This window comes from Octodon degus, unplaced genomic scaffold (genome assembly GCF_000260255.1).
Source record: "Octodon degus isolate 3935 unplaced genomic scaffold, OctDeg1.0 scaffold00006, whole genome shotgun sequence".
Taxonomy (NCBI): Eukaryota; Metazoa; Chordata; class Mammalia; order Rodentia; family Octodontidae; genus Octodon; species Octodon degus.
This window is the reverse complement of record NW_004524582.1, coordinates 33,738,709-33,750,708: the sequence shown is the minus strand read 5'-3', so window position 1 is coordinate 33,750,708 and position 12,000 is coordinate 33,738,709. Positions and strand designations below refer to the sequence as shown.

The following is a 12,000-nucleotide window of genomic DNA, read 5'->3' as shown; positions in this document are numbered from 1 at the left end:
GAATGTATGCAATGTGTTAATTATTGAAACTGTCCTACCAATTTGGTTTGAAACTGTCTCATTGCTATTTGTTTCTCAATAAAATTATGGAAAAAAAGAAAACAAAACAAAACAAAAAAACGGTGTCAATATGAGAGCAAGAACAGACACCCAGCACAAGGAACTGGTGCAGTGCAGTTCCGCTTCCTGCAGGTAGTGGCCCAGCCCAGTGACTCTACAAGTTCATAACCACCAACCAGCCCCAAATGCCCGGGTCTGGACATGTTTCTGTTGCCCACGGCCTCACTGTGCCATGCTGTCTGCCAGAACAGAACTGGCCCCTGCATCAGAGCACAGCAACCATGAGTGCCCCCTTGCCTGAGGTGTGTCCTCACAGCAGCTTCACATCTGTCTCTGAAGTCCAAGGGCAAGCATCTTACCTTTGACCTCAATGCCTAGCAGAGCAACCACAAAGCCAGTACTTAGAAAGCACATCAAGAGCCCTCATTCCAGGTTAAATCATATCCAGCTATGAGCAGCTAAGGTCTCAAAAGAAATACATGGGTCAGACCAAAGACAGAGGGGCCAAGTCAAAGCCACTGGGGCCCAAGGAGCCTGGGATTAGATGTATAGGACAGGCAGGCCCTGGGTCCAGGGTGACCAGCACCCTCCTGCTGCTTGCCATGTCCACAGCCTCTTGGAGATTGACCCATGGAACACATTTCACCAACTCATCCCATACATACTTGGCGAACTTCACAGTGGTTGCGTTTCGAGGCACGAACCCAGTGTGGAATTGAATCTGGAACATCTTCATGGATGCCATCTGCAAGAGAGCAGGCCTGGCTGAAGAGGGGGCTGGGGCTACAGAGAAACCCACCCAAGAGCACAACCCCTGGACCCAGGTCTTATGACCTCTTCTGTGCACCATGCAAGGCCCAAGGACATAGGAGCACCAGGTGCAAGGGTGCAAGGCGCGGGAGAGAAGCAGTGTCTCAGCGTCGGGGGCATGCCCCGCAGACCTCCATGGTACTACACCAGGGAGCTTCTGAGTCTCTCAGGATACAGTCCCCCCTGCTAGTACTGTGAGGAGTGGTAGAGACTGGCCCAGGGGACAGCTACAGCTCCTCCACAGTCTGCCTGACCATGATCTCTGACAGCCAGGGAACTGGTGGCATTCTCTGTTGAGCTGGCCTCACCTTGGCCTGTAGCCGCCCACCTAGGGTGGACCTGGCGTGGTAAATGACAATGAGCACATCGCCTTGAACTGTGTTCCCCAAGGGGATGACTGCCTTGCCATCCTCGATCTTAAACTCCCTAGAAAGAAATGAGAAATGGTCCATGAGCACAAGCAAGAAACCCAAGATCTGGAGCCTTAAAGTACTCACACCCCAGGTTTCTCTCAGTATCTATTCAGGACAGGGGACCCCATCCTACCCAAGGCCCTACTTCTTGGGACTGGGGAGGTAACATGGCTTCCTGTCCCCACAGGACTCGCAGGTGTGCCAAGGGCACAGCGGGATGCCTGCACATGCACCTACTTCATCCTGTCGTACTCCTGGGAGGTGGTGGTCACGCGCTCATCCCCCACGTAGACTTCACAGAAAGGTCTACAGCCATTCCTCTGCTTGCTGAACAGTGGCACAGGGGTCATGACCACAGCCTTCACCAGCATTGGCTTGCTGTGGGGCGTGATGGGCTCCTCCGCTACCATGTCACACACGTACTCGATGTACCTGGGGGCAGACAGGCGCCCAGCAATGTGTCCCCGAGGGCAAAACACACACTGGATCTTTTCAACATACTTAATGCTAAATATTACCCTTGAAGCAACATTTTAGTGGCCTCTTACAAATTCAATGCTGTAATTTCCATTCAGTTCAAAATTGTTTTAAATTCCCCTTGAGGGCCGGCCAAATAGCTCAGCGGATTAAAGCGCCTGCAAGCAGGTGCAGGGACCAGGGGTTCAATCCCCAGGCCTGCCAAGTCAGCCCTGCCCCCAGGGTGCGCTGAGACAGCAATTGAGACTGGGTGTGGTGGTGCTCGCCTGTAATCCCAGCTCTTGGGAGGCTGTAAACAGGCGGATCACTACAAGTCTGATCTAGTAATGAGATCCTGAACACCCTGTAGACCCTTCCCTAAGAAATAAAAAATAAATAAAAATTCCCCTTGAGACTTCCTCTTTGACTCACAAATTACTGAGGTGTTTAATTCTAAAATATTTAGACATTTTCCTAGACATGTCTGCCTGTTACTAAGTTCTAGTTTTACTCCCTGTATGATTCGCGGGGAGTAAAACTAGAACTTAGTAACAGGCAGACATGTCTAGGAAAATGTCTAAATATTTAAGCTTGTTGAGATTTGAGTAATGGTTCAAAATTCTCTTATTGCGCACTTAAATGTGCATGCTTCTGTCCGAATCCCCCCACAATGTGAGGTAGGGCACTGACCGCCTACTTCCTCTACGGATCGCAAGAGGAATGCTGAAGTCTACGCTACCGCACTACTGTACATTTTGCATCCCTTTAGTGACCCAGCTTCTCTGACTTCCCTTCAGGAGGTTTCTGGGGGAGCCCTGTGCCTGTCTTGTGCTGTGGGGGTTCCTTCTGTTGGGGTCCTTACATAAGGAGCAGCCATAGAGCAACATACATCACCTTCCGCTGTGAGACAGGAGACTCCGGCAGCTCTGACAATTTGAGCTAGCCCAGCTGGCAGTCAGCACAAAGCCAGAACAAGAGGTTCTTCCTCTAGATGCAAAGGAACACTGCTCCTGCTGTATGGGCCCAGACAAGAGCCCAGCAACAGAGGCTTCCCAGGAGCCAGGGCTCAAGTTTCCTGAGGACCTGAGGGCAGTGGCCCCAGTCTGTATGACCTGGGCAGGACCAGCACTGGCCTCATGTGGTCTGCCTGCCGTCACTGCCACCTCCACCATGCTGTCCAAACCTCCTTTTGTGGACACTGCACTGTTAGCCCAGCCCCACCAGTTTCCTTTGCAACTCTCACTCAGCCTGGCTACAGCCCTGTCAGTGCCAGCCATGTGTTCCCTTTCTCCTCAGTTTCCTTTTCTTCTGATCTTTTACCTTCTTGAGTATTTCTACGGCTTCAGTTTTTTCTTTGGTTGACATAATATTTATGATAACATGTTCACCAGCTGCAGAGGGCTTCAGACAAGCTGTAATCCAAATCTCTGCCCTGTAGCAGCCCCTGCCCCACAAGGCTGCATTCAGTGGCAATGATCTGCAACAGGACAAGTGAGGGTTCAATCCCACTACGTGTCCTGTGCTTCCTGGGTGTTAGTTATAAACTCAGGAAACTCCCATGATTTTTTTTTCTCTCTCTCTCTGAACTGTACATTCACATCCTGCCAGCTACAAGAGCCTGGCAGTGCTGGGGTCTTCAGTTCTTTGCCGACTCTGTTGTCTCCATGTGCAGCTGGTTCCGTGCTGGGCAGGGCCTATTTACAGCTGTCCAGGGCTTCTCCCACCACTCCCATGTCCGTGTTACCCTCTGACAACATTGCTGGCCCCTTCTGTGCTAGGGCCGTGGCACAAGCAATTACTCCAGGTTTCCCGCAAAGTACCAGAGCACTGCTCAGTCTGCCTTTCTCTTGAGGGGCAAAGGACCAGGTGGGGCTTCTGCCTCTCTCCACCTCTCCTGGTCTGTTGTAGACATTGAACTGCCTTCGAGAGTTGCAGACACACCCATGCTTCTGCCCCCAGGCTTCTGCCCCTGTGTCCAGTCATGTGCACCCCGACAGTGAGTACCTGATGCTCTGGGACCTGGAGTGGCTCGAGGGCTATTCCAAGAGGTCTGGAAGCATGATGAGTATAAAGCAGGTCTGTCACACTGCTGTCACATCTCTGCTCCCAAGGGGCAGGGGTCCTCATAGTACTACATCAGCTTCTGCTCCTGGACTGTCCACTCTAAGGAGAGACTATGCCAAGCCCAGTCCCATGGAAGGAGTCTGTCCACGTCCCTAGGTCCTCATCAAGACTAAGCTCATCAAGGGAGTGTTTATACCAGGCAATGGCTCCCATTGGATAGCCGAAGGTCCCTGTCACTACACAGCACAGGTGCGAAGGTGGGTGGGTAAAACGACAATGTAGCAGCTCTGGGAAGGACTAGAGAGGGACTGAGCCAGGCAGTGTTGAGACGCCAGTGCCTTCACACAGCAGAGAGAGCGCCCTTCTCATCAGGGAGGGCAAAGTGCCTCTGTGCATGGCATCTGACAGCACAGCAGGTCTGGTGAGCAGGGCCATACCAGAACCCATGCCTACAGGAAGACCACTTCCCAGGATGAGGACAAGAAGGTTGGCTGTGGCCCATATGCCGCAGTTTGCCATGTACTGCTGAGTTGGCACCCGAAGTGGTACTGAGCCAGCCCCAAGCAAGGGTTGGTGAACCAATGCAGTAAGGGCAATGCCATCTCAGGCCCACAGTGCCAGAGGTGCCACTCTCCCCAGCCAAGATCCCTGGTACCTTTTGTGGGATGGCCAAATGCCCGGCGGACAGCGCTTCATGCTGAACATGTATACAGCAGCTTCAGCCGTGCTGAAGAGGCGGCAGAAGCACAGGAAGGCACAGACAACCACGGCAGAGGCAGCTCTCCCATCCTAGGACAAAGGGACACAGGCCTCCTTCCTATCTGGCCACACGTGCATGGGACAGGGCGAGGTTCCTGCAAATCCCCACACCTGCTGGCTACAGGGAGGCTGTGTTGTACCTCTGCAGTTTGGGGTACGTTCAGGAGCTCACACCTTTGCACCTGGTGCCGGAGGACTCACAACCAGCAGAGCATGAGGGCTCCTTACCAAAGCACAGGGCCAGACAGCTGCACTGTCTACGCTGTGCTCCAAGCTAGCAACTTTCACCAGCAGCACCTATGGCAGCAGCTAAACTGCAACGAACACCTGTCCTCTGCAGATGGAAAACCAGAGGCAAGGGCTCATCTGCCCAGTAGTGGCACAGCCAAGTTGTGGTCCCATACAACAAAGTGGCCTCCAAGTTGGTCAGTGGGTTACAGCCACAGTGGCTCTGCCCCCACAAAGACAGCAACTCCCCAGTGGTCCTTTCCCCTGGGCCAGAATGTGCTGTGGCAAAGGTTCCCTCTGCCTGGCCCCAGGCTGATAACATCCCCACCCAACAGGAGGGACCACAAGGCCACCGTGCACTCACCACACAGTGTACAACGCAGACATTCCCGTGGTCCTGCCGCAGCCAGGAGTGCATGTTCCTGCAGATGGTGTACAGGCTGTGGAGGCTTGGGGCCCGCCTGGCAGCCCAGCCACACTCAGAAACCTATGGAGAAGTCCTGCTGGCTCAGCTCCCAGTCATGCCATCAACTCAACCAGCACCACAGAGCCAGTGCCCCGTCTGGCACAAATCACTCCCTGGAACACTTCCAGGTCATGGTGGCCATGCTACCTTCTTTGACTGTAGTTTATGTACAGATATCTATCTCAGCCGTTGTGACATGGGACACAACTCACTGATAGTACAAAAAGAATCACCCTTCCTGTGCCTTAGGTCAAAAAAGCAGGAAGAAAGGGCTGGCCAGATAGCTCAGCAGATTAAAGTGCCTGCTTATGCAGATGCAGGGGCCGGGGGTTCGATCTCCGGCCTGCTATGCCGGCCCTGCCCCGTGACTTAGGGTGTGCTGGGGTGCACCTGTAATCCCAGTGCTTAGGAGACTGAAAAACAAGAAGGATCACTACAAGTCAAATCTGTGTAGTGAGACCTTATAGGTCCTGTACTAAATACATTTTTAAAAAAAAAGCAGGGAAGGTCCTGCATCAGATGCTCACTCCCTTGGGGGCTGGAAGGAGAAATGGAAGAAGTACCCAGCTCTAAGGATGGCACCCTTTGCTAGCACAATACGCCCCATTTGTCCTCAAGGTTGCCCTGGCCTGCTTCTCCAGGACCAAGCCTCCTGTACAAAGCTTCATCTGCTCACCACAGGCTGCTGGGTCAAAGTCAGCGTCAGTCCAGTGGGAAGTTAGGGGCAGACTGATTTCACTAAAGGTAATGAAAGACTTCCACATCACACCAACACAAAACCTAGGACCACGTACCCGGTTGTGGAACTTGGAGGCCCGGTAGGTTCTCGGGGACAGGTTGTAGACAGCATAGCGGCCTGGGTGCTTGGCGTCCAGAAACAACCGCACATCTTCGATGTTATTTTTGATAGCTGACTCCACGCCCTCGGCAGGGAATGACATCACTGAAACAGAGCTGCCCGTCAGCCGCCCAGGGCCCCAGAGGCTTGCTCTCCACCCACCACACACCTGCCTCCTTGTCAGGCGGGGATGTCCTGGCTGACCATCAGACCACCCACATGGGGGATCTTCCCACTCAACTGCACAGATTTGGGGGAGCCTGCAGGTCTCCAAGTGTCATGACGAATGTTTCCAACTAGGCTTTGCCTGGAGATCCAGTTTAAATGTGTACAACCCCATCCCATAACCACAGAGCTCCAGACGGTGCCAAGACTGGGTTGCTGACCACGTGGGCCAGGAGCCATGCTGGACACAAGCCACCCAAATACCACCCCTCCAGGATGGTGCCCAGGCCCAGTGGAGTTCCCAGCTACCTAGCAGGCTGGAGATGAGGCACAGGCCACCAGTGATGGCTACCAGTCCAGGCCTACAAATTATCTTCATGCCTGGTAAGAGCACAGGTGTTCCCTGAAGCTGGACCAAAAAACCTACCAGCAATCCTGGAGGTGATGTAAGATATGTCCAGGTCACCCTTTGCATAGCTAGAATCAGAAAAGAGAGCATAATTACATAGATATTACTTAGTAGCATATCACCTCCAGCTGAGCTCAGTCCTGAGACACAGAAGCCATCCCATCATTGTAGGATGCACCCCAAGGTGATGGTGTGTGCAGCGTGCTGTGCAGTACACACCACATGACTGGGACACCCATGTGACAGTCTATAGGAATCAGCAACTGTAGGGTTTCAATGGCCTTCCTATGCTACCACATGTCCAAGAGAAGCAGCAGTGGGAGCTGTTCTTGAGAGGGTAACAAAGGTGAGCTCACCATGGACGATGGGCATGGGCCCTGCTGGCTTAGGGCCCTACTGGGGCACTTTAGACTGTGGTGGGCAGTCAGAAGACATAGGTCCGTGTAGGCCACAAGAGGCAGAAGGGAAGGCCCAACCCATGGGTGCATGCACATCCTTGCTGATGGCTTCAGTCACCTTAAGAGAAGCCAGTTATCCCCTAAGCCAGTCAACAAAACCAATAAAGTAAGACCAACCCTAACTGACTGGGAGAAACCTGCAGGCTCATTGACTCTGTACTGAAAGACAGCTATAGAACAGCGAGAAGCCCCTTGTGGGGAAGAAGGAAAAGGCAGCCACCTAGCAGGTGGAGCATGCACTACACCACTCAGCAGGCCCAAGGTGGAGTGGCCAGGCTACACACTTGCCACTAAGGACAGGCCACAGAGATATGGGTCAGGGGCTAAGGATCAAATGCTACAGAATGACAGACCAGTTAGCTAAGGTGAAAGTTCCACTGAACAAGGTGACAAGTGAGACAGAAGAACAGGCAGGCCCAATGCTCCAAAACTTTAGCAGAGGATACACTGACCAGGACGAGGGGACATGTAACAAGTATCGGCAAGACATAAAACAAGAACACATAGTTGAATGTAAACCACCAGACCCAGTGGTGACCCAGCCACACCTGGAAAACTGCGCAAGCACATGGAGAACATGGCAGGACACAGACACAACAAGGGACCAAATATCACAGGGTCTACACCCACCCCAAACTCCAGCTCAGCAGGGAAGCTCCAGGGGCACAGGAGGATATACCCATCAGGCCCACAAACCACACTGCCAGAGAAGCACAAGGACATGGGGAAGCTCTGGTACAGCTAGGGCACTCACCACCACCCACCACACCTGGCCTCCTCTGTAGGAACAGCCACAGCCAGAGGAATGCCCTGCTACCTCTGAGCCAACCCAACATACCAACTGTATATGGAATTCTGCTCTTAGGCAGAAGCCACGTTTTCACAATGTCCACACATGCACACACCCATACAACATGGTTCACGCACTCGTATATGACAGTCACATACACATGTACATGCTCATACAATGCAGCACACACACTTGTATGACACTTGCATATATGTTCATATGTACACATTCATACAATGTCAGGGCTGTGAACACTCACAGACAAATTATGGCACAAAAGAAAAATCAAAAGAGTGAAGCCAAGAAGGTCAAAGTTCCACCTGTGTGACCACCAGGCTGTGGCTCCAACACCTGCACACATGGCTCCACTGAGGTGTTTCCTCAAGCAGCAGGTGGCAGCATGGGTGACCATGGCTGGTTAGGGGTCCCCAGAAACCCCAAGTTGAGGCTAACCCAGGAGCTGGCTTCAACTCACTTAGCCTACATCCCAAGACCCCAAGTGCAGGGTGGCCCGGCCCCACTACAAGCTCTCCATATCACAATGTATCCTTCAACACCACTCAGCCTTGTGGCCAGGCCACCATGGTGACCGTGGTAACTGCAGAGAGCTGTGCAGGAGAAGGGTCACCACAGCCCACAACCACTTTACTGGTTTATAACAAAGAAACACCACTAGCATGAAGGTGCCGCAGAGGGAGCCAGACTCTGAGCTGGGAACTCTGAGTCCAGTGCCAGCACACAGACGGCTCCATGGAGAGGGCCTCCAGCTTGCAAGGTGCTGGGCTCACCCCACAACTGCACTTGGTACGAGGGGTGGCTGGCACGTGCTATCCTGTACTTACTTGGCCACAGACTGGATGACCTTGGAGGAAGTGTCCTTGAGGTTGGTGAAGAGACGCTCTGTCCCGCCCCGCAGGATATCAAGGAAACCACCATAGGGCTGATCGTACTCTGTCAAGGCCAGGGCTGCAGGAAAGACAGGTCTCACTGGGTCATATGGCCAGAAGCTCAGAGCGGAGGCCAGGGGAGCAGCTCTCAAACCACAGGGTCCTAGTGAGGCCTTTAGCGGCTCTGTGCAGTGTGATGTGCCAAGCTGCACAGTGGGCCCCTCTCCTCACAACCATGGTGTGATGCTGGCCATACAGGACACAGAACCAGGCTCTCCTCAGGGAGTGGAGAGCTATGGAGGAACCCACAGAGCTTGTCACAGCCCCTGAAAGGAGATGGGGGCCTCCCCCACAGTGAGTGCAAGGCTGTGATGCCATCCATGGTCACTCTCCTTCCTGCATACACCCCACAGCCCACTCCACATCCCAACCAGGTCAGCTTCCCCATAGCCAGGTCAGGGTTTAGTGGGGCTCACTGTGGGGTCTTGGGCCCAAGGCAGAAGCTGCAGACAGGTTAGCTGCGCCTACTAGGCTGACCTCATCTACAAGCTGGACACCAGGAGGACCCCAGCCTTAGCTGGTGAGGCTCCCACGACTACCCCTGAATGGTTTCTGGGGGCTGGCCCTGGCCCTCTGGCCCCTGCCCTGCAACTGCCCTCAGGTGACTCTGGGCTAAATGCTCCTGCTGGATTTGATACTACACTGAGCACTTCAGCTCAGCTCAGCTGGTGTTCCAATACTGCTGCAGCCTCTGGAACCTCAACCTTGCAGTTGGCTCCCACGAGATGGAGTGCCACAGAGCAAGGACCTGGTTTCCAGTATGTGAGTAGGGTGCAGACAGACAGCCCTATGGGTGGGGGTGAGCAGGTCTCACCTCCACTGTAGCTGCTGCTCAAAGGACCCCCAGGAACGGGTGGTGCCCGGGACGGCCCTGGGTTCCCACAGCCTCCATTCTGTTCCAGCAGCTGAAAGAGTCAAAGGCACAGTCAGCTCCCACAGGCCAGCTGCACTCAGCTGTAGCTTGAGCCTGCTTTGGGGAAACCCTGCTGGTGGCAGATCCACCCCATCCTTGAGCTGTGGTCTTGTTCTCCTCTTCCACCTCTCCCTAGCCCACAGGCCCTGGGAGCGGGAGCAGGAGCAGTCCATACATGGCACAAGGGCACCAGCAGCTGGTCAGAAACGGGCTGTTCCCCTCCCTCCTCCAGCCATGAGGTGTTCTCTGGAGAGTCAGCTGGCACAGAGGGCTTAAGGGGCTCCATAAGTGCTAGAACCAGACGTACTTGTTCCCCATGGCAAATGGCTCCTCTTTTCTGGACAGTAAGAAGAACAAGGCCCCAGCTCCCACACCCATCCCACAGCACTTGTAGGTTATATAAAGGTTCAAAGTCAGAAGCAAAGAAGCCCAGTTACCCTTTGTAGAACAGAGCCATCCATCACCCCCATCTCTGTCTCTTCTGAAACCCTACACCTCCCACAACAGTCCTGACAATGTTACCTATACCATGTACTCACCAACTCCAGAATAGCTGGCACCAGTTTCAGGGTATCCCTGCCTTGTGCTTCCAGAGGGGACCCACCAGCCAATATCTCCATTTCCTGTCACTCCTTGACCCCAAGCCTGTGCACTCAATGCCACCTCCATAGGAACCACAATCCTGACCTCCTCAACTTCCTCCCCCAGGGACTTGATGGGGACTCAGGTCAGTTACTCTGACCTCTCCACGTTACACAGGCTCTTCTGCAGCCCCACATCCTTGGCCCTGGAAAATCTGGCTTCCAGCTTCAAGGCTAAAAGGACCTGAAGCTATAGAATAGGACCAGTGCTCCAGAGGAGGGTGGCAAACTCCACAGGTGGGACCCAAAGGAGCCCAGGGACACACCTGTACCCTGCAACCTCAGTGATACTTCAGAAAAGGTTTCTGACCAACACGCCAAAGCACTCCCTGGCCTGCCTAGGAGTGACCATAGCTGAGACCTTAAGCCATAGCTGGATGCTGATGCCCAGGGCCATAAAAAAACAATCTCATTCACTGCAGCACCCAAGGTGAGGATTGCCAGACAGTGTGACAAAGCAATCCTCATGGCTGACCCAGCCAAGAATCAACCCTCCCCAGGTTGAGGCAAGCCCCACCGCACAACAGCTGGAGCCTATGGGAGATCTCAGAGCTAGGTTAAGAACACACACCCTGACATCTCAATGTAGGCATGGCCAGCAGATGACAGGCCTCACCTCCATGATGGGTGCCTTGGGGTTCACATTCCTGGCTGCTGCAATCTCCTGTAGCTGGCGCACAGCCTCCACAATGGACAGCCGCTCCTCAGGGTTCACCTTCAGCATGGCACCTGCAACAGAACACAGCAGCTATGTTCGGCCCAGGCTGGACAGCACCACCAGGCCATCTGTTATATATATACTGCTGTTGTCAGGCAAGGGACGCAAGGGCACAAAAGCAAGGGCAAAACAAGAGCCAGCAGGAATGGCCATTCAAGATAGGCATGGTGGTGTATGCCCGAAATCCCAGCACAGAGGCAGGCTGAGGCAGGAAATCCTCAAGTTTACGGAGCAACTTAGCCAGACCCTGTCTCAAAACAGAAAAACAGGTGGAGGGTTATATAGCTCAGTGCTCCTATAGCTTCAACTCCCAGTGCTGAAAACAAAAGAAAAAAATGAGCCATTCAGAATACCCAAAGTTCACAAAGGGCAGAGCCACCGGGACACTACTGAACAGTCACTGTGGTGGGAAGCGTGGGGTGGTGATACTCAGAGCAGACCTGCCCAGCAGCACAATCACGAAGACTCACGGATGAGGTCGTGGAAGACGCTGTATCGCGTGTCATTTGCAGGGATTGAGTACTTCCCATTGACAATGCGCAGTTTTGCTCCATCCTCAAAAGGGTGCTGCCGGAAACACAGCAGGTACAAGATGCAGCCGAGGGCCTGTAGGGAGAGCAGGACCTTAGCCTTGAACTCAGGGCCACAGGGTGAAGGCCCAGGCCCAGGGCAGCCCCATCCTCAGGGACCCTAGAAAGCACCTGCCAGACTTCTGTCCCATCAGTTTTACAAGTCTACCCTGGTTCAGCTCACAAATGTCAAGCTGGCTGAGCAGGTTGGCAAGGTGACCCACCACACCAGAAGCCTTGGATTTTCCATCCTCATCCAGAAAAGTGATCTCGGTAGGCTACAGGGCTAACACTCC

General features: G+C 53.6%; 1 protein-coding gene across 4 annotated transcripts in view; it reads right to left on the bottom strand.

Moving 5' to 3' along the window:
• Window positions 1-12,000, bottom strand: part of Gak (cyclin G associated kinase) — a 43,566-nt gene that overhangs the window by 15,551 nt on the left and 16,015 nt on the right. For all 4 annotated transcript variants that reach the window (XM_004624636.2, XM_023700478.1, XM_023700469.1 and 1 more), the window contains 11 exons: window positions 11,606-11,741; window positions 11,034-11,146; window positions 9,678-9,768; window positions 8,759-8,882; window positions 6,687-6,736; window positions 6,051-6,199; window positions 5,155-5,277; window positions 4,459-4,592; window positions 1,521-1,715; window positions 1,179-1,296; window positions 726-805 (listed from right to left, as the gene is read on the bottom strand). In XM_004624636.2, the coding sequence (XP_004624693.1) occupies window positions 726-805; window positions 1,179-1,296; window positions 1,521-1,715; window positions 4,459-4,592; window positions 5,155-5,277; window positions 6,051-6,199; window positions 6,687-6,736; window positions 8,759-8,882; window positions 9,678-9,768; window positions 11,034-11,146; window positions 11,606-11,741 (1,313 nt within the window). The remainder of the gene's footprint in view (window positions 1-725; window positions 806-1,178; window positions 1,297-1,520; window positions 1,716-4,458; window positions 4,593-5,154; window positions 5,278-6,050; window positions 6,200-6,686; window positions 6,737-8,758; window positions 8,883-9,677; window positions 9,769-11,033; window positions 11,147-11,605; window positions 11,742-12,000) is intronic.